The sequence below is a fragment of the Chiloscyllium punctatum genome, chromosome 2 (assembly GCF_047496795.1).
Source record: "Chiloscyllium punctatum isolate Juve2018m chromosome 2, sChiPun1.3, whole genome shotgun sequence".
NCBI lineage: Eukaryota > Metazoa > Chordata > Chondrichthyes > Orectolobiformes > Hemiscylliidae > Chiloscyllium > Chiloscyllium punctatum.
In genome coordinates this window covers 56,840,344-56,864,802 of record NC_092740.1, presented here as the reverse complement: position 1 = coordinate 56,864,802, position 24,459 = coordinate 56,840,344, and the positions used below count along the sequence as shown (strand labels likewise).

The 24,459-nt window shown below is 42.1% G+C and overlaps 1 protein-coding gene across 2 annotated transcripts in view; it reads right to left on the bottom strand.

Moving 5' to 3' along the window:
* The window catches only part of adgrv1 (adhesion G protein-coupled receptor V1), a 563,049-nt gene that overhangs the window by 138,006 nt on the left and 400,584 nt on the right, over positions 1-24,459 (bottom strand). For both annotated transcript variants that reach the window (XM_072582867.1, XM_072582868.1), the window contains one exon: positions 14,680-14,796. In XM_072582867.1, the coding sequence (XP_072438968.1) occupies positions 14,680-14,796 (117 nt within the window). The remainder of the gene's footprint in view (positions 1-14,679; positions 14,797-24,459) is intronic.

The following is a 24,459-nucleotide window of genomic DNA, read 5'->3' as shown; positions in this document are numbered from 1 at the left end:
GTTCCTGGGAGTGATCACCACAAACAATCTGTCCTGGTCCACTCACATTGAAACTATGGTCAAGAAAGGACAACAATGCTTCTACTTCCTCAGGAGGCTAAGGAAATTTGGCATGTCCATAAAGAGCCTTATAAGTCAAAGGCTGCTCCCACTCTGGTTATACTCGTCCACTCTTCCATCGGGTACAAGATATAAAAATTTGAAGACATGTATGAATAGATTTAAGAACAGCTTCTTCCTCACTGTTATCAGATTTTTGAATGGACCTCTAAAGTGTTGATTTTGATCTCTCTCTGGAACTTCTCGACAGCTGTAATATTGTACCCTGCACAGTGTTCTGTTATCTTGATGCATCTGTACAGAACGCTTTACAGGCAAAGCACCAAAGACAACATTTTTCACTGTACCTCAGTACGCGTGACAGTAATAAATTGAATCAAATCAAACATTCCATCTTTTTCCACGCAATCCCAATGATAGCATCAGATTGCACCAAGCTCTACCCAATTTTCAATCTTCAGCATTAACCCTTTCAGAACCATTACCTTATACAAAACATCCTTATGCATATCTTAGCAGATACCTCTCTCAAAAGTTTGACATTGAAGAGGAGATCCAACACTGGATCAACTGTACCAGCTCAGGCTTTCATAAAATTTGGCATACAGTCTTTGTCAACTAAAGTCTTAATGTCCAGAAGTGTTGTCATCAACAAACTCTAGACCTGATTTGCACGAGAGAAATTCCAGCATCAACATCTCTGCTCCAAGCTTCTTTTTCAACAGGACGGACTGATCGACAAATGTTCACCTCATTCTTGAAACCACCGTCCACAAGCATTCAAGCAAAATTCCTAGTAAAGAATAAATTGACAAGACAATCTGTCCAGACAGTCAAAATGTGTCCTCCAGCCTGTTTTCACAACTCTCAAGTGACCAGCATTGCAGGGGAAGACAAAGAAAATGCTACAAAGGCACTCTGGAGCTCTCCTTGAAGTGTAGAGCCATTGTCATTAACAAATGGGAGGAGCTTACTATCAAACATTTAAAATGTTTACAACTTGTCCGCTAAGCTGCTTTAAGTTGAAATGCCTTAGTGATGAGGTGCAGTGATGGCAGAACAGGTGAGAAAAAGTAGCAAATTCTGCATATTGGATCCCACCACCCCATGGGACGCCCTAACCCATGTACCAAAAGGTATGTAGGTGGTGGCATAATGGTAAGAAGATTGGACTAGTAACTCAAAGAACTGAGGTCATGCTCTGAGACACAAGTTCATATCTCATCATGACAAATAAAACTTTTTCTGAGCGACAGTGATCAACAACCATAATTGACTATTGTTTAAACATAATTAGTTCACTAATGTGCGGCATGGAAGGATATCTGCCATCCTGACCTGGTCTGGCCTATATGTGATTCCATAAGCCTGATCACCATGGCCGACCCATTGTCTCAGCATGTTCCTGCCCCACTGAACTCATTTCTACCTACCTCGACACTGTCCTATCCTCCCTAGTCCAGGAACTCCCCACATATGTTCGAGACACCACCAACGCCCTCCACCTCCTCCAAGACTTCCGTTTCCCTGGCCCCCAACGCCTCATCTTCACCATGGATATCCAATCCCTCTACACCTCCATCCGCCATGACCAGGGTCTCCAAGCCCTCCATTTTTTCCTCTCCCGATGTCCCCAACAGTACCCTTCCACCGACACTCTCATTCGTTTGGCCGAACTGGTCCTCACCCTTAACAATTTCTCCTTCGAATCCTCCCACTTCCTCCAGACCAAAGAGGTAGCCATGGGCACACGTATGGGCCCCAGCTATGCCTGTCTCTTTGTTGGCTACGTAGAACAGTCGATCTTCTGTAATTACACCGGCTCCACTCCCCACCTCTTCCACCGCGACATTAATGACTGCATTGGCGCCACCTCGTGCTCCCGCGAGGAGGTTGAGCAATTCATCAACTTCATTAACACATTCCACCCTGACCTTAAATTTACTTGGACCATCTCTGACACCCCCCTCCCCTGCCTGGACCTCTTCATCTCCATTAATGACCGAACGGCTTGACACTGACATTTTTTACAAACCCACCGACTCCCACAGCTACCTGGATTACACCTCTTCCCACCCTACCTTTTGCAAAAATGCCATCCCGTATTCCCAATTCCTCCGCCTCCACTGTATCTGCTCCCAGGAGGACCAGTTCCACCAGAGAACATACCAGATGGCCTCCTTCTTTAGAGACTGCAATTTCCCTTCCCATGTGATTAAAGATGCCCTCCAACGCATCTCGTCCACATCCAGCACCTTCGCCCTCAGACCCCACCCCTCCAACTGTAACAAGGACAGAACGCCCCTGGTGCTCACCTTACACCCTACCAATCTTTGCATAAACCAAATCATCTGCCGACATTTCTGCCACCTCCAAAAAGACCCCATCACCAGGGATATATTTCCCTCCCCACCCATTTCCGCCTTCCACAAAGACCGTTCCCTCCGTGACTACCTGGTCAGGTCCACACCCCCCTACGACCCACCCTCCAATCCTGGCACTTTCCCCTGCCACCGCAGGAACTGTAAAACCTGCGCCCACACCTCCTCCCTCACCTCTATCCAAGGCCCTAAAGGAGCCTTCCACATCCATCGAAGTTTTACCTGCACATCCACCAATATCATTTATTGTATCCGTTGCTCCCGATGTGGTCTCCTCTACATTGGGGAGACTGGACGCCTTCTAGCAGAACGCTTTAGGGGACATCTCCGGGACACCCGCACCAATCAACCACACTGCCCCGTGGCCCAACATTTCAACTCCCCCTCCCACTCTGCCGAGGACATGGAGGTCCTGGGCCTCCTTCACCGCCGCTCCCTCACCACCAGACGCCTGGAGGAAGAACGCCTCATCTTCTGCCTCGGAACACTTCAACCCCAGGGCATCAATGTGGACTTCAACAGTTTCCTCATTTCCCTTTCCCCCACCTCACCTTAGTTCCAAACTTCCAGCTTAGCACTGTCCCCATGACTTGTCCTACCTGCCTATCTTCTTTTCCACCTATCCACTCCACCCTCCTCCCTGACCTATCACCTTCATCCCCTCCCCCACTCACCCATTGTACTCTATGATACTTTCTCCCCACCCCCACCCTCCTCTAGCTTATCTCTCCACGCTTCAGGCTTTCTGCCTTTATTCCTGATGAAGGGCTTTTGCCCGAAACATCAATTTTACTGCTCCTCGGATGCTGCCTGAACTGCTGTGCTCTTCCAGCACCACTAATCCAGAATCTGGTTTCCAGCATCTGCAGTCATTGTTTTTACCTGTATGTGATTCTAGACCTATAACAAAGCGATTGAGTCCTAACTGTCCCTAAACTATCCAATAAATCATTTAATTGAAAGATAATTAAGGATTGGCAACAAATTCTGGCCCTGCCAGCAATGTCAGCAAGGTAAGAATGGCCTGTTCAGTCACATGAAGAAACTTGCAATCCTAGGTCATCCTCACATTGAAAGAAACTTGATGATGTATCCAAATCCAAGCTTCATAATACTAATCAAATGTACACTATTGAAAATAATGTCCTTGTTTTGCTTCATGTATATTTCTGGAGTCCAATAGGCAGTGAATCCTAATCAATCAAATTTACAGCATGTATTTTTCTAGCTACAGGGTTGATGGTTTTAATTCCTTTGATGTCTGGATAAGAAAGCAATGAGGGTGCAATGATCAAACTACCCTTTCAGTCCCATCGTTTGGCTTCTCTAGTGATCCTGGCAATTCTAATTTTTCAATGTACCTTCATGAATTAACCGTTGACATGCTTCTGTCATAATACTAATGTGAAAAAAATGTTGAAAAGTACTCAGTAAACATGGAGATCTGAAAATATCTTGATGATTACACCAGTCTCCCATAGCAAGACTGACTAACCTTTATGGAATGAAACATTTGAATGGCTCTTAGAGGTGATGGCCTGGGGTAGAACTCACTTCCCAACTGGACTGTGATGCAGAACATCAGTGGATACCAGTACGCTGAATGAGTAGGGATGTACTAACCTTCATAAGGAAGCATGTTGGCATCCCTGGCCAGTTAAGAAGTCTGAACCATCAAAGGAAAATATTTTTCCTTATACCTTATTGAGTAGTTCATTTGCTTATGGGCCTGAAGGGAATGAGACTGACTGTAGGGAAAGGGGCTCAGGTAACAGGCATAGCAGCAGACTTGGAACTAGTCTCTTACTTGGATGCCTCCAGGAAAGTCTCTAAGATGGGCACCCAGAACTATTACTACCCCTCAATTCCAAACTGTAGATTATCTGTTTTTAAAGAGATCAAGGTTCTGCCACTTATTTTGAAAAGAAAATGTCTTTATATACATGGGTCTTAAAGTATCTGAAATGATTGATACTTGATTAAGGGCAGTAAGCACCACCCACTGTGATGATATCATGAGGACAGAGCAAAGGAGCTAGTCGGTGGTGGATTTGAGATTAGATTGCTCCTGATGATATGTGTAGGACCGTCAGTCATACTCATACAATCTGTAAATAGATGCAACAATGCAATAAGCTTGTTAACTCAACAAGACTATTCTAGTTAGATCAGAAAGGAGGCGACCCAAATTCACATTTCAGGCTTGAAGGAACACACATTTTTAACCAACATTCATTTATTTTGAATGGAGCATGCCATGATATAAATATAATTAAAGTATATATTTGTCTTATTTGTACATGAATACTAGATGATTAAAGTGACATGTGGTTTTTGTGGAGATGGTTTTAAAAAGACTGTAATTTAAACTGTAGGAATGGAGGTGGGAATTAAACAAAGAAATCTGACTTTTTGCACCTTTCTTTAGATTTGTTACTTTGTCAATGGACACATATCAGCACATCAGGGGGTCAGGTGCCTTTGCTTACTCTCTTCCAATTTTCTATCTTCTCTGTTACCTGAAAGATTGCATTGACAACAGCTGCCTCAGGCTGAAAGGCAGGAAGTGGTCTAATTCAGTTTCAGATTGATTACAGCTAAATTCAAGATTACTCAAAATCAAAGCCAAAATACAGGCCTCTGTTAGTTACAGTGTGCCCAATTAAAACATCCATATGATCCTAAATTTACAAAATGGAGTTTTACTTGTAAAGTGAATCTGAACTTGAATAATACTATTCAGTGCAAATAAGGCAGTGGTGATGTGTAGGACATGAGGCAGTGGCAACGACATCGTCAGTGTGGCAATGATGAAGTGGGCCCAGCAGTTAGAGATGGTGCTGGACAATGCTCTATTGGTGGGTCTGGCACAGATGGCATTGGGGAGCCTGGCTCACGACTCACGGCAACAAGGGTGATCTCGACATTTCTTTTCCTTTTGTTTGTTTTTTTTTAATTTCTGTTTTGGTATATTACTCTAACTGTTGTATTCTAAGATGGCGCCAGAGAGTGGTGACTCTTTACAATTTTTGCTGTACTCCTATATTCATGTGACAATAAAGTCTAATCTAATCTAAATGCCCTGCACTGAATGGAAGGTTGTGCAATTAGCCTGTCCATTTCAAGCCTGCAAAAGGGAGCACATAGAAAGTGTTAGCTACGTATTTACTTTATTGACTTTCTGCTTTTTTCTAGGTAAAAGAATAAGACAGGGATTATCTTCACTTGGCCTGAGTTACAGTGGGGCACGATTCCTGCTTATTTCCTCAGTTTCTCCTGAACTCTGAATAATTTCCATTAGTTGGCATTTATTATTCATGTACTGTGGACTCTTACTGGGAATTACAATTTCAGGGGGAACAAGATGCTAATAAGGCCCTGTGTGAAGTGCCATTAGCCAGAATGACCATTGCTGCAGCACTGAGAGAGGTGAAGGCAGTTTTAAAGGGGCCAAAGTGCCTTAAAGTTGGAAGGATCTGCAGCCTTACAAGTCTTACAGAGGAGGCATACTGGAGTCAGGGAAGCTGCTACCATATCACATCCTCTATGGTAACACCAGAAAGCATTCACCACCATTTTCTGTGTCTACTACCAATTCTCTACGAACAACCTTAGTTGGGACTGTAAACACAGGTGGATTCAAAGGAAATTTAGCAGTATCCACAATCCCACGCCTACCCAAGCAATCACTGCTCACTCCCATGGGCAGTGAAGGAGCAGTCAGCATCAATTGATGGTTAATGGAAGAAAGTTGCAGTGCTCAAGCAAGTGGAGGCTTCAACGCTTGTATTTACAGTCGGACATTGAGGAGTGACCTTAGAAAATCATGAGGGGCATGGATAGGATAAATAGACAATGTCTTTTCCTGAAATGGGGGAGTCCAGAACTAGAGGGTAAGGGGGAAAGATATAGAATGGACCTAAGGGGCAACCTTTTCACAAAGAGGGTGGTGCATGTATGGAATGAGCTGCCAGAGGAAGTGGTGGAGACTAGTACAATTGCAACATTTAAAAGGCATCTGGATAGGTATATGAATAGAAAGGGTTTAGAGGGATCTGGGTCAAGTGCTTGCAAATGGGACTAGATTAGGTTAGGCATGGACAAGTTGGACCGAAGGTTCTGTTTCCATGCTATACATCTCTATTCCTCTATGTACTATGAATGGGGGTAAATGTTTTAGAGGGGCTGCAGTTTTAGATTATAGACACCCGTCCTAAAACTCAAGCCTGCTTTAAAATTAAATTAATTCAAAATTAAATAGAAGCATGGTGTATTCTATTTGTTTCATTCATGTTTTTGAGTATTTATGTTGAAGCAAACATTCCATAATATCTCTTGAATAACCAACCTGGAACACTGCACAACAATTCAATTTGAAAGTGGAGCAAAAGTGACAAATTTGGCCATCTCTTTCATGTTTTTCTTGAGAGATGACATGATTCATTTAAACACTATATTGCAGAATAATTTGAAACACAGCTTAAAATTCAGTTTAATGGTAGTAAAAATAACAAATTATCTTGGATGAGCTGTAATTTCCTCCAGTGAAACTCTGAGAAGATCAAAGCTATTACCATCAGTGCTGCCACAGCGTAGATTGATCATGGACCCCATTCCCACTGTTTCAGGCCAAATCCAGCTATTCACTTCCTGTTCAAATCTATGCTGAAATTCCCAATGTCAGGTGCCCTTTATTAGAAAGAGTGCCAGCTTTCATCTCCACAATATTACTGCTGCTTTTAAGTTCCCCCAAGTCTCTGTCAGCTCAATTATTTCAATGAGTTCCTGGTCACCAATCTGTCCTCTCCAAAAACTGCAGCACATCCACATTGTTACTGCATGTATCCTTTCTCAGGTTATTCCACTGATCCATCACTCAATGCTTGCTGACCCACGTTAACTCCTGGGCCAGATTGTTGACACACAGACAGGAAACTACAGCTGGATATGTTTTCAGGTCAGAAACCTACTTCCAGTGGCAAGCAGATGGAAGTTCAAATTTTTACAGGGGGAATGGGGGGAGGTTAGCCTTTCATTGTTATGGAGATGAGTTTCCTGTTCACTTATAGCAAAACAAAGTGGGAATTAGATGAGGGTCAGATGGAATTGGGTCCTGCTTGAGACTCCCCAAGGAACGTTCATTGGGGCAGCCTGGTGTCCTGAAAGAGAAATCTCTGGTTTGTGTCAAAGCCTTCCAAAGCACTGGAGGGAGTTTCAATGAGTCGGGAAAGCCAGAGGTTGCCCTTCACATACTGGATGGAGACTCTGATCTAAAGTTGGAGGCCATGAGGGAGAGCAGCAAGTTCTCTGTCCAGAGAGTGGCAATTGCAGGGAGCGCTAACTTAATCACTAGGGTGTGTTTTTACTTATATCTGTTTACTGTTCTCTTCCTATTTTGTAATAACACTTGAAGTCATGTATGGGGCTATTTTTATTGCCACCATGACTGGAAAAGTGATAGGCAATGATGAGGTGAGAACAGGATCCTCCATAGTGAGGACAATGTCTCTGGGCAGATATGCTTTCATTATTGCAAGCAATTAATGCTCCAGGCTGGGTCCTCCATGTGTGTCTTGGCAAAAGTCTCTCAGATCCCCTTCCATGGTCAAATTATTTAATCTGTGTGAGAGGACTCTGGGCTGTTCACTATACACAGCATATTCAACCACTTCAATGTGCAGTGGGCACCTCTCTGTTCAGCATCATCTCCCTTGATCTCACCCTCTAACTCTTATGCCTCCTGATCCTCCTCTGAGGACCTCACTATCCACAGCTCCCTGAGGTCCACTTCACGGAGAATGCATCAGACCATCAAAGTGGCCAAGATCTTCGCAGGAGAGTCAGAATGGTCATTGTGGATTGCTCTTGTCACCAGAATCACATTATCAGGTGCTCGAGGCTTGGTTGATGTTTGTCCTACTGACATTGGCTGTGTATGCCTCTGTCTGGGAATCCCACAAGGGGAGTAGACATGTCTTTAAGGGTTTTCACTTGTCCTTTAGAATTCATTCATGCACTTTGGATTTTAAATAAACTTCTGAGGCAAACAGTGATTGAAAAATAATGGAGTCACAGCAGCTGCCAGGAAAGTAAGCACATAGGTGGAGGTTCTTGTGGTAATGGTAGATCATTGAACAATGATGAAGTTGGAACTCTTCCTGTCGAGTGAACTCACTGATATATCACTGGGTACCTTGATGGCTACATGGGCACAATTGATAGTGCCCTGTACCTGCAGGAATCTAGACAAAGGTGCAGAAACCCTCTGCCTTCTCAGCGAGGTGTATCTGTCACAAAATGAATGCACAATTTAGTTCTGACAAATGGGTATCAGTGACCAGTGAGATGTAGTGGTTTGTTGCACTTGTGAGTGCTGCTAAGGTTCAGAACTGACCTTTGGAAAGAGACAGAAGTGAAGAAATTCAGTGTTACACTGACTTTGATGGCCACTGGCAATATACAGTGGCCAGAGTAATGAAGTGCAAGGCTTTGAGGAATGACTTAATAGATGTCTGTGGCTTTCTGCTTTCGATTATCTCGATGCATCTCTATCATTGTTGTTAGGTCCTGTGTGGAGGGTTTGACCTTCCCTGCCTTCCTGACCTTTTTTCCATTCTTATGCTGTCCTACTGCTCAAGAGTTACCTTTTTGTCGCGGTTAGTGTCTGTCATTGCCACTGGGCCCAAAATCTTAATGCTTGCTGCACCAATCCTTTTGGGGGCGATAGATGGCCATCTGTTTGTGATCTTCATTATATTCAAAGAGTTCTACAGCATAGTAAAAGATCCTTCGATACAATGTGAATGTGCCAATTATAAACAATCACCTAAGGAGAGTAAATGATGGAGGTAGAGTGGACAGGTTTTTGGCAGTTAGGAGGTGAGTTACCTTCTGTCATATTCCTAGCCTCTGACCAACTATTGCACCCACTGTGTTTATGTAGGTTGTCCAGATGACATTTTGGTCAATGGTAACTCCCAGGATATTGGTAGTGGGGTAATGATGGTGATAATAATGTCTCTTATTGGAGATGGCCATTGGCTATTATTAATATGGTGTGAAAGATACTTTTCAGTCCAAGCCTGGATATTGTCCAGGTCTTGTGTAGGAAAGATGTTGTTAAACTTGAGATGGTACAGAAATGACTTAAAAGGATGTTGTTGGGATTGGAGGGTTTGAGTAATAAGGAAAGGGAGAAGGGGAATAAGCTGGGGCTTGTTTCCCTGGAGAGTTAGTGGCTGAGGGGTGACCTTAAAGAGGCTCATAAAATCACAAGGGGTGTGCATAGGGTGAACTGTCAATGCCTTTTTCCTCGGGTGGGGGAACCAAAACTAGAGGGCGCAGGCTTATGGTGAGAGGGGTAAGATTTTTTTAAAGGATCTGAGGGAGGGGTAACATTTTCACGCAGGGGTGGTGCATGCATGGAACAAGTTGCAAGAGGAAGTGATGGAGGTGTGTAGAATTACAACATTTAAAAAGCATCAGTATGGGTGTATGGATAGGAAATGTTTAAATGGGTATTGGGCAAATGCTGACAAACAGGATCTGGTCAGATTAGGATGTCTGAGAGAAATTAACCTTCACAGAAAGGTGACACCTGAGCAGGAGGACAGCATAGGAGGGGAAAGAGGGGCAGAAAGGCAGGGAAGGTCAAACCCTCCACACAGGATCTAACAAAGATCGAGATGCATCCGAGGTAATTGAAAGCAGCAAGTCACAGACATCTATGAAATCATCCCTGAAAACCTTGCACTTCACTTCTCTGTCCACTGTATCTTGGCAGTGGCCATCAAAGTCAGCATGGATGAGTTGGACCAAAGGGTCTGTTTCTGTGCTATATGACTCAATGCCTACTTGAAAATGGACTGCTTCAGTCTGAGGATGCGTGAATGGTGCTGAATATTGTGCAATCATCATTGAACATCCCCACTTCTGACCTTATGATGGAGCAATGGTAATAGAAGAAGCTGCTTAAGATAGTGGGGCCTTGGACACTAATCCTGAAGAACTCCCGCAGAGATATCTTAGAGCTGAGATGACTAACCTCCAACAACCACAACTGTCTTCCAAGGTGGCAAGTATGATTCCCACTCATGGAGAGATTGCCCCCTGAGTCCCAGTGATTCCAGTTCTGTTGGAGCTCCTGGCACACCCTTGGTCAAACATAAACTTTATGTCACTCTCGCCTTACCTTTGGAATTCAGCTCTTTTGTCCATGTTAGAACCAAGGCCAATAATAAGGTCAGGAGCTGAATGGTCCAGCAGAACTGAAACCTGGCAACACTGAGAAGGCTATTGTTGAGTAGGTGCTGCTTGGTAACACTGTCATGACACCTTCCATTACTTTATTGACAATCAAGAGTCAACTGATGGGGCAGTAATTGACTGGTTTGGATTTTTGTATACAGGACATATTGGGTTAAATTTTGCACATCGATGCTAGTGTTGCAGCTGTACTAGAACAGCTTGTTTAGGTGTTCACCAAGTTCTGCAGCACAAGTCTTCAGTTGCCAGGGTTGGAGGGTTTGGGCTATAGGGACAGGCTGAATAGGCTGGGGCTGTTTTTCCTGGAGCATTGGTGGCTGAGGAGTGTCCTTACAGAGGTTTATAATATCATAAGAGGCATGGACAGGGTAAATAGACAAGGTCTCTGCCCTGGGTTGGGGGAGTCCAGAACTCAAGAGCATAGGTTTAGGATGAGAGGAGAAAGATTTAAAAGGGACCTAAGGGGCAATTTTTTCACTCTAGGGGGTCATGTATGGAATGAGTTGCCAGAGGAAGTGGTGGAGGCTGGCACAATTACAACATTTAAAAGGCATCTGGATGGGTATATGAATGGGTTTGGAGGGATTCATTTAGGATATCTAGTTGGCATGAATGAGATGGGGTAAAAACAATGAGGTAAAAACAATGACTGCAGATGCTGGAAACCAGATTCTGGATTAGTGGTGCTGGAAGAGCACAGCAGTTCAGGCAGCATCCAAGTAGCTTCGAAATCGACGATGAGGTGTTCATCTTCCGCCTCGGAACACTTCAACCCCAGGGCATCAATGTGGACTTCAACAGTTTCCTCATTTCCCCTTCCCCCACCTCACCTTAGTTTTAAACTTCCAGCTCAGTAACTGTTCCCATGACTGGTCCAGACTTCTCCTACCTGCCTATCTTCTTTTCCACCTATCCACTCCACCCTCTCCTCCTTGACCTATCACCTTCATCCCCTCCCCCACTCACCCATTGTACTCTATGCTACTTTCTCCCCACCCCTACCCTCCTCTAGCTTATCTCTCCATGCTTCAGGCTCACTGCCTTTATTCCTGATGAAGGGCTTTTGCCCGAAACGTCGATTTCGAAGCTACTTGGATGCTGCCTGAACTGCTGTGCTCTTCCAGCACCACTAATCCATGAATGAGATGGACTGAAGGCTCTGTTTCCTTGCTGTACATCTCTATGACTCTATTATTGCTGGAATGTTGTCAGATTCCTGAATCCTTTGCAGTATCAAGCAACTCCAAACATTTCTTGATACATCAAGTTTTAATTGTTCACCACCATTCACGACTGGATGTTCCAGGATTGCAGAGCTTAGATCTGCTCAGTTGTTGTGGAATCACTTAGCTGTCTATTACTTACTGCTTATGCTGTTTGACATGCAAGTATGTTCGGTCCTGTTTTGTAGGTTAATTCGGTTGACACCCCATTTTTAGGTATGTCTGATGCAGCTTCTGACATGCCCTCCTGTACTCTTCAATGAAACATAGTTTATCCCCTGACTACTGGCAATAGTCGAGTGGGGGATTTGCCAAGCCATGAGAATGTACATTGTGCTGGTGAATGATTCTGCGGCTGTTGTTCTTTCCTCTTATTGTTTCCCTCATCAACTGCTGCAGTCGAGCAGCAATATCCTCCTGGACTTGACCAGAGTTGTTGTTGAGCCACTCTTTGTGGTGGACATTGAAATCCCCTCTCACAGTAACTTTTGCACCCTTGCCACGCTCAGTGCTACCGCCAAGTTTTGTTCCTCATGAAGGAGCACTGAATCATCAGCTGAGGGAGGGTGGTACAATCTCTCCTTGCCCATGTTTGGCTTGATGACATGTGACTTCATGGTGCCCAGAGTCAATGTTGAGGGCTTCTGGGGCAACTCCCTCCCCATTTTATACCACTATGCCACCATGTCAGCTGGGCCTGTCCTACTGGTATGACAGGACATATCTAGGGGTTGATGGTGGTTTCTGAGACATTATCTGTAAAGTATGATTCCAGGAGTATGGCTATATCAGGCTATTGTTTGTCTAGTCTGTGAGACAGCTCTCCCAATTTCGTTACTGGCCCACCATTTTTAGTAAGGAGAATATTCCAGTATCAACAGGGCTGTTTTTGCTATTGTCACTTCTGGTGCCTAAATCAATGACAGGTGGCCTGTCCCGTTTTATTTTCTGAGATTTTCTGGTGATTGATACAACTAACTGGGATTGCTGCCTAGCCATCCTACACACCAGCACTCTGCCAGATTCAATGTCTTCAAAATGACACACTGGCCAGTGGAGGTAATTTCATGTCCTCGCTACTTGCCTCCACTCCCAGCCATGGGGTCATGCAAAAATTCAGCACTTGGGCTATCAACAGACAAATTCAATGTTCTTCAGTTTTAATTTTCATCAGGACCTTATTAAATGACATTTCTGTAAAGTCCTGACTACTTCACCTTATTCCTTATTCCCCTGATTCTGGTCTCTTGTTTATCCACCCTAATTCTTTCACCCCATCAGTGGTAGTCATGCCTTCAATCACCTACAACTGAAACTTCTTCCTTAAACCCATCTATTTCCCTCTATCTCTTTAAAAGCTTCCCTTCCTTAACACGCACACGCTGCTGGGTTCAGTGCAGTCAGTAGCTTTGCAACAAAATGGGCTCATGCTATTTAGTGCTTGCTGAGCCAAGACAGCTAGGTCTCCTGGGTAAAATTAATGCTCAGAAAGGTGTTGGCTTTTACATATAAACCAAAAATACATAGGGCCAAATAACAATTGAAACTATGTCAATCCTCAGTATGCTGTGTGCAAGTGAAGCCCACATGCATTCTTTGGTGACCTGATACTCTTCATGACATTACATGGGAACTATTGCAGTTCTCTGGGCATCTGGTGTTTGTAAGAAGCAGGCACAGGGTTCATCCCCTGCAGCAAAGTTGTCACCGAAATCTGGCACTCGGTGGGGGATAAGTCTCGACCTTGTGCAATAGTGTAAAACAGGTGATAGTGAAACAGCAACCCATTCGCATCACTACAGTTTAGTTTCTCATTATGGAAATAACACTCAGAAATGATGGTAAACAAGTTGTCAACTTCCTGTCAGCTATGTTATACTCTCGTATAGACAGCCCAGGGAACCAAATGTGTAACTAATGCATTTGCTGATCTCCCAACAACATCTTGAAGATGTAAAACTGGTAGATCTCCTTTTGTGTTGCTCAAAGACAATCTGCAGCTTGAAGCATGGCCATGGTATTAGAGATTTACCCAATCTTCTACAGTAACTTTGGCATTTGCATTTTCCCAGGGGTGTTCTGCTGATTCGGTGGCTGAAGTTTTTGGAGTGTTGGGGTGGGCTGGGGTGGTGACCACAAGAGGGTGAGCTGGCAGAGTTCTCAAGATGTTTGGCAGCTAAGTTTGGCAGCTATGTTTACTCAGGTGGTTCCCTTTAAGCACACTGCTCAGATATCCCTTTGAGGGTTTGTACACAAAGGCTACAAACAGCCCTAATGAAGTCTACAGCAGGTCAATAGCAAATATCTGTATGTTGTCAGCTGGTCATAATTGCCCCCTTCCTGTCCTTGTAGAATGTCAAGTCATTAATTTTAGGAAAAAAACAGAAAATGATACTTTCCTATCATTAACATGCAGAAGTGTGATATCTGAAGGTGACGTGCATGCGATGCAAGACTTTTTTTACAGACAAACTTAAAACAAATTGTAAGGATCTATAACTTATTGTTTCTATCTTCATTCTTGTGTACAGAAAAGTATTGGGAGTTATTACATAAATAGTTCCAGCAAAGTATTAGGAGTTATTCCATAAGTAGTTCCATGCACAGGTCTGTTCCTCAGGGTGTTAGATTTGACTTCCTTTCAGACCTTCTCAACACACTTCTTTCATTTCCTTTACATCTTATTGAAAGAAATGAGAAAATCTGGCCGAGTTCCTCCAGACTTAGGACAAGAGATTTTCTGCACTGACCTGAATAAGCATCCAGCTGAACTGGCACAGGTAGAAATAATGTAATACCAGTCCAAGGGCAGAGCAACTTTCATCAGAGAGTTCTCGACTCAGGTAAATGGACATCAAAAATGAGATCTGAAAGATAAAAATGATGGAAGATGGTAAGGAAAAGCCAAGGAACAATAGACCAGTGAGCCTGACATCAGTGGTGGGCAAGTTGTTGGAGGGGATCCTGAGGAAGAAGACTTACATGTATTTGAAAAGGCACAGAAAGAATGATTAGGGATAGTCAATATGGCATGTCTCACTAATTTCATTGAGATTATTGAAAGAGTAACAAAGAGGATTAATGAGCGCAGAGCAGTGGACATGATTTTTATGGACCTCAGAAAGGCGTTTCACAAGGTTCCACATGGTAGACTGGTTAGTAAGTTAGATCAATTGGAATACAGGGAGAACTAGCCATTTGGATACCGAACTGGCTCAAAAGCAGGAGACAGAGGGTGGCGGTGGAGGGGTGCTTTTCAAACTGGAGGCCTATGACCAACAGTGTGTCACAAGGATCAGTGTTGGGTCCACTCCTTTTCATCATTTACATAAATGAATTGGATACAAACGTAGGAAGTATGGTTAGTAAGTTTGCAGATGACACCAAAATTGGAGGTGTAGTAGACAGTAAAAAAGGTTACCTCAAGAGTACCACGGGACCTTGATCACATGAGCCAATGGGCCAAGGTGGTGGCAAATGGAGTTTAACTTTGATAAATGTGAGGTGCTGCATTTTGGAAAGGTAAATCAGAGCAGGACTTATACACTTCATGGTAAAGTCCTGGGGAGTGTGGCTGAACAAAGATCTCAGAGTGCAGGTTCATAGTTCCATGAAATTGGAGTCTCAGGTAGACAGTATCATGAAGAAGGCTTTTAGTAGGTTTGCCTTTATTGGTTAGTGCATTGAGTAAAGGAGTTGGGAGGTCATGTTGCAGCTGTACAGGACATTGGTTAGGCCACTTTTGGAATACTGTGTTCAATTCTGGTCTCCCTGCTATAGGAAGGATGCTGTGAAACTTGATAGACTTCTGAAAAAATTTGCTAGAATGTTGCCAGGGTTGGAGGGTTTGTGCTATTGAGAAAGGCTGAATAGGATAGGGTTATTTTCCCTGCAGCATCGGAGACTGAAGGGTGACATTATAGAAGTTTAGAAAATCATGAGGGGCACTGATAGGATGAACAGCCAAAGTCTTTTCCCCAGGGTAGGGAGTCCAAAACTAGAGGGCATAGATTTAAGATGAGAGGTGAAAGATTTAAAAGGGACCTTAGGGGCAACCTTTTCACCTAGAGGGTGAGCAGGAATGCGCAGCCAGAAGAAGTGGTGGAGGCTCGTACAATTAGAACATTTAAAAGGCATCTGGATGGATATATGAATGGGAAGGGTTTAGAGGGATAAATGCTGGCTAATGGGACTAAATTTATTTGGAATATCGGATCAGCACGGATGAGTTGGCAGGAGGGTCTGTTTCCGTGCTGTACAGTTAGATGACTCTGTGACTCTGAAAAGAAATGTCTGTTGTGTAGCAGACAGTCGGACTCAAATATTTTCATGGAAAACAGACAAGGAAATGAAATGCAATCATTATCCTTCACTTTTATCTAGACTTTATAGATAGTGAAATAAATTATTTGAATATATAGATATGATTAGGCTGAAATATGACAAGTGAATTTTTAAAATTATAGATTTTAGAAATGTAAATTTCTTCGATCATTGAACAAAAATTTGATTTTCTGCAAATATAAAATTAGGTTTTCTGGTGACAGACGTTTGTCATAAATAATAATGATAGTACACCACAAAGAAATCAATTACATATCATTTAACAAATTGTAACATTTTCAAAGCGTTGTACAGCAACAGTATTAGCACAAAATTAGAAGATCTCATCATTTTAGTGATTTCTAATTGACACGAGTCTTTTGGAAATTCAATAATGTACCATTTTAGATTCAGTGACAGCAGCTTACGGATTTATGCATTTAACTGCACGTGTGAATTTCAGAAGTTGCTTTCACTTTCTGAGGTATAGTGGTGATGAATGTGGTTAGTTTTGATGTCATTGCTACTGTAAACTTTGGCCCATTAGATTCTAATAGGAACACTATAAAACAGAATTAGTGGACCTAATGGCATTTCTTTCTATTCATTCTCGTGATGCGACATCGCTCAGGTGGCCAGCATTCATTGCTTTACTGTAATCACTACTGAGAAAGTGATGGTAAATTATTTGGTTCACCACTGCAGTGCTTTTGGTGTAAAGATTACCCAAAGTGTAGTTGGGAAAGGAATTCCAGGATTTTGACCGAATGATAATGATACAAGTTGAGATGGTGTGATGTGTTGGAGGGAAATTTGCACATAGTGTTCTCATGTGCTTAATGTTCATTTAGGTTGTAGAGGCTTAAAGTTGAAAGATGTTGTCCAAGGGACCTTGGCAAAAGGCTGTAGAGTATCTTTGAGATAGTATGTTACATGTGTCAGTAGTAGATGGAGTGAATAATTAATGGGTCAATGGAATGCAAATCAAGTGGGCTGCTTTGTCCTTGAGGACTGGAGGTTCCTTTAGTGTTGTTGGAGACCCAGTTATCCAGACAGGTAGGGCATATTGTGTCACACTCCTGACTTCTACCTTGTAATAGTAAAAAGGATTTTGGGTAGTCGGGATTTGAGTTATTTGCCTCAAAATTCCTAATCTCTAATTGGCTCTTATGGCCTCAGTATTTATATAGCTGGTCCAGTTCAGTTTCTGATCAATGCTAATCACAATTATGTTGATAGTGGGAGCTTCAGTGATGATAATGCCATTCAATGTTAAAAGGAGATGGTTACAATCTCTCTTGTTAGAGATGGTCATTGTCTTGCATCTGTGTCCTGCAAATGAGACGCAGCATTTAACAGGCCGAGCCTGAATATTATTCATGTTTTGCTGCATTCAGGCAGTCACAAACAGGGTAAAAACCAATTGCCAATACATATCTATCTCTCTCGCTCTCTCTCCATATTGTCACAACATGGGCATAGCAAACCAAACCAAAGCAGCCTCTCCATCACTAGATTCACAAAACAGTAAAATTAAAACTTTAAATGACTCTCATAATTGCCCAATCCTGACTTTACAAATAACAAACCTTAGAAGCCAAGTTTATAAATGAAACAAAAATTTACAATTTATTATTAATTATTTAACTTTATCAGATGAAAGGTAAACAAGGTAATCTAAACCCAATTTTGTTAATCATAATCTCCATTCACTCACAGACTGACAGGCACAATTATGGGATAAACTAAAAATAAACTAAAAGAATAGTAAATTGCCAGTTCAATTAAACAGTTTGAAGCAATGAATATCAGCCATCATGAAATGCTCAAACAATGAGTTGTTCACGCGAACAAAGAACTACTATTTTTATACATTCTTTTCATTGGACAGAATTCTTCCACTACCTTGATTATAAAGATGGAAAATTAAACAATACTCAGTTTTTCTATAATGTAATGGTTGCGATCTTGTGCAACCCCCATATTATAGAAAAATCCCACTTTAGAAACAGCGCTTAAAGTGTTGTTGATGTAATTGCATTAAGCCAACACACATTTTAAAAGTTTGCAGTTTATAAACAGTGTCCTTCATATGTCAATCGCATTACAGTGAATTTACATTGACAAAACATGCGTTATAGCAAATCGACCTGTACTAGTATAAAATATGGCACTACACAAATTTAGAGCTTGTTGTTTCCAACCAGGATGTGTTTTTGCATACTTAGTACAACTTTTTGTCATTCAATTTCCATATTTCTTTGAAATGGAACTTCTGCAAATGTTTCAGACAATGAAATTTTGCTTGAATTCCAAAGTAATTGATTATTGCAAACAATTTCAGCAGACCCCTGGGAATATATAATTATTTCTTACAGACTGGGATTATTCTCTCAGAACAGTCAATAATTTGATAATTGGACAAAAAACTAGGGATAGCAAAATAGAACAACCAGTCCAGAGGCTTCCAAAATCACTCTGCCTCCTGCAAAAACCTAGTCAGAACTGTTTTTTTTCCTTTTTCTCTTTTTAATCAACATTCTCCATGGTTGGCTGGCTCATATTAGTCATCCCTTGATTGACTAATTCATCATTCCTGATGAAGGGCTTTTGCCCGAAACGTCGATTTTCCTGCTCCTCAGATGCTGCCTGACCTGCTGTGCTTTTCCAGCACCACTCTGATCTAAACTCTGGTTTCCAGCATCTGTAGTCCTTACTTTTGCTCAATTCATCATTCAACCAGCTGCCAGTTTTGAGTACTTCATCAGCGGATCAGTAATTAAATTGCATTACTTTCCAGATCAGTTTCTAACAAATAGCATCAGTTTTTGCTCTTGTCTCTTTTAAAACAAGCAGCTGTTCAAAGTTCAATTCTTCACCTCAACTCACACTTCCAAACCACAAAAAAAGAGTATAGTAAAAGAAAAATAGTGATGCTCTCAACATGCCTCTACCTTTAAAGAACAAAATGAAATGACATTTCATGGCTAGGTTTGTAACACTTAAACAACTCACACCATTCAATTTTTCTCCCACTAGCTTCCTAATCAACTGCTTGATTACTTTCTGAAAATTCCCATTGTTTACATTGAGGATAAAGCATCAGCGATTACATTTTCTTTCCACAAAATATGCAAACTCCTTATATTTAAAGGTTGTAATAACAAGCCTCAATGGAGAAATTTTGGGGAGGGAGTAAGGACTAGGAGAAATAAGGAGGAAAGGAGGAGAGAGTAAGTGAAGATAATGGAGGCAGGGTAAGGAACAAAAAGACTGCTTCCAACTCTTGCCCCTCCCTTTGACAGACCCCCTGCACTCTTCATAGCCATCCCTTCTCCTCCCTCCTTCCACTCCCCACTCCACACAGGTGGTTTAAAGCTGAATCCTGTATTGCCAGTGGACACTGGTTTGAATCACCTGACAACCACCTGATGAAGGAGCAGCACTCCGAAAGCTAGTGTTTCCAATTAAACCTGTTAGACTATAACCTGGTGTTGTGTGATTTTTAATTTTGTACACCCCAGTCCAACACCAGCATCTCCAAATCATGGTGTCAATTTAAGCAGTGCAGTGTAGCTGTGTATGAGGTTAATAGACATGGCCTTTCAGCGATACCATTTTGAAATAGCAAACACCTGAGGCATCAATCCAGTCCCATACCGTATCAACTGAAAATAAACACCCCTAACTCTGGGTTGCAAAAGCAAACCATCCTGTAAAAAACAGATAATGACCTATAATTTTGCACTCTGAAACTGTAACTTTCTTTTGTCATGACAGAGAAGAAGTCACATCTCCAAGAGCAAAACTTCCTGAGAACATACTTGAAAAGGTCTTTAAATAGAAGATACTGCTTTCAACTCCTCAATGATTCTCACAGTAATTTCCAGACTGCTAACATCAAGTTTGGACTTTTGGTCTTTAGCTTAACAAGGAAAGACATTGATATACTGGTATCCCAAAAGTTTTCATCCGAGGCAGTCCCTCACGATCCAGCATAGCTTTCTTCCACTCTGCTGTTGTGAGCCTTGAGATGACTAAATAGTCCAACACTGGATTAATTTTTTGGCAGCTGGTGCTTGCTGATGTGGATGGTGGGATGCTAGTTGCCCATGACCTCCATCTGAGAGAAATTCAAAATCAATGGTATCTTCATAAATCATTTTTCAGTTCAAGTAACTTTGGGCTAGAGAGAGGAAATGGGACATTTTTCAGGGAGGCTTTGAGGACATTGATAAATTCTTTCTTCTAACTCCATGGTAACGGTTTGCTATCACAAAGCCTAGAGTAGCAATCTTGTTTTGGGAGTCTTATGTCAGTCATGTGGACGGTGTGGCCTGCCCAACATGAGTGATTGACCGTAAGCAGTGCCTCAATACTGGGCATGTTGGCTGAGAAAGGATACTGATACTGGAGAACTTACCCTTTCAGCGGATTGCCTGGATTTTGCACAGACATTGCTAGTGATATTTGCGGTGTCTGCTGTATATTGTCTATGTGTAACACTGCTGCCCTCCAGACCAGGAGCTTGGTATTGAATTTGAGGTCTACATTCAGGAAACACCCTGTTCCTCAGACAGCCAAAGGCAGTGCTGGTACACTGGAGGTGAAGTTTAATTTCTTTGTTGAAATTTAACCTTGCTGAGAGGAGGCTCCAGGTATGGGAATTTATGCACATTGTCTCATGGCACACTCCATCTGAACAGTCACGGGGCAGTGTAATGCAGCAGGAATAGGCCTGAAGTTGTCCTTTAACTCTGGATGTTTACCCTAAAGTCGTTCTCATACATTCCTCTGTGACTGCACTGATGACAGTTTGGAGCTCGATGTATGAGTGTGTGCACATGTAAGTGTCATCTGCGTATCTCCACTTGATGACAATGATTGAAATGGCCTTGGTTCTGGACTGAAAGTGATGCAGGTGTACTGAACAGTTTCCCACTTATTCAGTAGATTATCCCCACACTAGCAGGAAGTTTAATGAATATAGTCATAGTCATTGAGGCATATAGCATGGAAACAGACCTTTCAGTCCAACTAGGACATAGTGAGTACTGCAGATGCTGGAGAAGTTAGAGTCGATAAAGTGTGGTGCTGGAAAAATGCACAGCAGGTCAGGCAGCATCTGAGGAGCAAGATAGTCAATGATTATGGACTTCCTTTAGTCCAACTCCTCCATGCCGACCATGTTCCCAACTAAATGTGTCCCATTTGCCTGCATTTGGCCCATATCCCTCCAAACCTTTCCTATTTAGTTACCTATCCAAATGTCTTTTAAATCTTTTAACCGTACCTGCACCCACCACTTCCTCTGGCAGTTCATTCCATTTATGAACCACCCTCTGTATAAAAAGGTTGCCCCCTCACTCTCCCAAAGCTTTAACTAATTGGCTCAATTTCTCTTCACACCATTTCTCAGATGAGTTACAGATCTGCCTCCTTGTAATGTCAAACCTCAGGTTGCTTCCTCGTGACATGGCAGTATCCACTGTTCTCTGCTGCACCTTCACCTCCTTTGCACTGATTTTACATTCTGTGCTCGTCTCACTCTGTCCCCATTGTATCCTCAGCCCCTCTGCATTGCTTTAATCCTCTCTCCCTGACTTCTACTTTCCTACTGCTCCCCTGCTGTGTCCTCAACAACTCTGTGCTACTTTTATGAACTGAATAAGCTCTTTATCCATTCTAATTCCATAACTCCTTTTATGCTTTTAAGTGGCTTGCTTTACAAGACTTCTTTGCTTCAAAGAATGCTCGAAATAAACCACACCTCGTGCTTAACTTCAGAACAGCATTCTTGTGACTCTTGCAAAGTTCACAGAGCAAATATGAAATAAACTTCTGTTGCTGTTAAAAAAAACATTAGATTACAATCTGCTCATGAACAGCTGGTTAAATCCTGCAATCTGCCTGTAACACTGACGCAAACTGCTTCATTATCTACAAAATTGCAAATAGACTTGAGGATTTTGCTGTCAGCAAACATTCCTGCTTCTGACATTATGGAGAAGGGTATGTATTAATGAAGCAGCTAAAGATTAGTGGCTCAATGACACAATCCTGAAGAACTCCTGCAATGCTATACCATTTCTCTTTGTGCTGGGAGTGCAAAGAGTGGAGTGCTTTCTTTCCCATTCTCATCGACTTCAATTTCACAAGGACTCCTTCATGACAGAACTCTATCCTGTCTTGCTGTCATGAGGAGTCACTTTCACCTCTCACGTGCAATTCAGCTCATTGGTCCAAGTTTGAATCAAGGCTGTTTGAAGGCCTGGAGCCAAGTGATTCTGGCAAAACATAAACTGAGCATTGATAAGTATATTTTATACCAGTAGCATTATGATGGATCATAACGACAAACCATGTTTTGATCCTTTAATTCCAACAAATGTTTTTTCTTAACTGAGTACTGCTACAGCCAAACAAATGACTGCTGCTCCAAATTCGGTGACTTGCTGGAGAATGAAATCCTGAAATGCCACAACTGATGGAGTTTCAAGGAAGCTGCAAGGGATGGACTTAAAAGGGGGGAAATGCTCCACAAACTGCAGTGCAATTCCCTGTGAATATTTCAGACTGTAAACGTAACAGTAAAAAAGACAACTGTCAAGGCAAGAGACAAGTTTGCAATTTTCCTTTTCTAAAATAAAAGGGATAGAGGTTAAAAGCAAGCTCAAACCCTGGTCTGTATTCATTCATAGTCTATTGTCCTATACGTGAACTGGTATGTACCGTACGTCACAGCATTGTGAAAACCCACTAAACACTCCTGCAACATAGGTTAAGAAAAAGAAAAATCACTCTCTCATTCTGAGTTCTGCTGGCTAGCCACAGTTGAAAGGAACCAGGATAAAAGAATTTCTATTGACCTGCAAATGCAAGAACTTCAAAATCAGCCATTCAACTACAAACACTGACATGGCCAGTAACTCTCCCTGCAATGATCACTGCATTCTTCTACTGATCTTTACAAATGATTCAGAGACTGACCCAAATATCTTTTTTTCAACTTTCTTTAGATTCATTTCTTATCCATAATCTGTATGTATATGTGTTGTGTTCTTATTTCTTCTCATGCTCAGTAACAAATAAACTGTCCCATTTCTTAACTTAAAATAGCTGGCTCCTTTTAAAACTGGTGTGGAAGACAGGTATCCACAAGGAAGGGAGTGTTTGTAAATTACTACTTTTGCTACTCACTGAGTTTGAGGATGAATAAAGAAGGGAATGAGTTCACCCCTCCTCACCCTGGAGCAAGACAATTCCAGGTATCCCACCTGGAACTGGAACAGTAATAACTTGGGGAACCTTATTGGGGGTTTGGCCGTAAGACTAAGTTACTGTAGAAGTAAATACAACTTTGTTCATGACAACTTGTTGCTGATGACCAAAAGTTAAACTGATGAGATCATAATTGCCTGGATTGGATATGTTTTGCTCTTTGTGAACGGGACATACCAGAGCAATTTCCCAGAATAGCCAAGGAGATTAAACTGTCACAACTATGCTGGAACAGCTTGGTTAGAAGCATGGAGACCCTGCAGCATAAGCTTCACCTCCACAGCTAGGGTGTCATTCAGGCCCATAGCCTTTACTGTGTCTAGTGCACTCAGCTGTTTCTGGATAGTACATGATAAGAATCAAATTGAGTAATGACTCGTTGACACCTGGGAGGGGGCCTGCAGTTTGTTTTTTTTGTCCATGGATAGAGTAGAATGGTACACTTGGAGCAATCTTCGTTTGTTGCAGTTGGTGTTAAAGTAGTGACAACATCCTCTAAATTAGGGCTATCAGTTTTACTGTCCTATAATGCAGAGAATATAGCTAATGTCATTTTAACTCGCTGACCAACAGATGTCCAATGTGCCTGTCTGTTTCAGACTGTAAACTTCTTTCAATTTGCAAAGGACTTTGTAAGTTAAAACTATTTCAACACAATTTGTCCTTTAGCAGTTTTTATTATCATTGTTAGCACAGATTAGTAGCGACATGCATTTCTATTAAGCAGCTGAAACTGCTATTTTAATACTTTTTTTAAAAACCTGAAAATTAAAAAAAAAACAGACTTTACCATTAAGAACAGAAACATCCTTTTTTATCCTGAAAGGGACAACATGTCACATCAAGCCAATCATCCAGAAAAAAAATGTCAAAATGTGCTAATGTGTTTCGTAGGGGAAGGCTGCACCAACTATAAGGAGCTAACT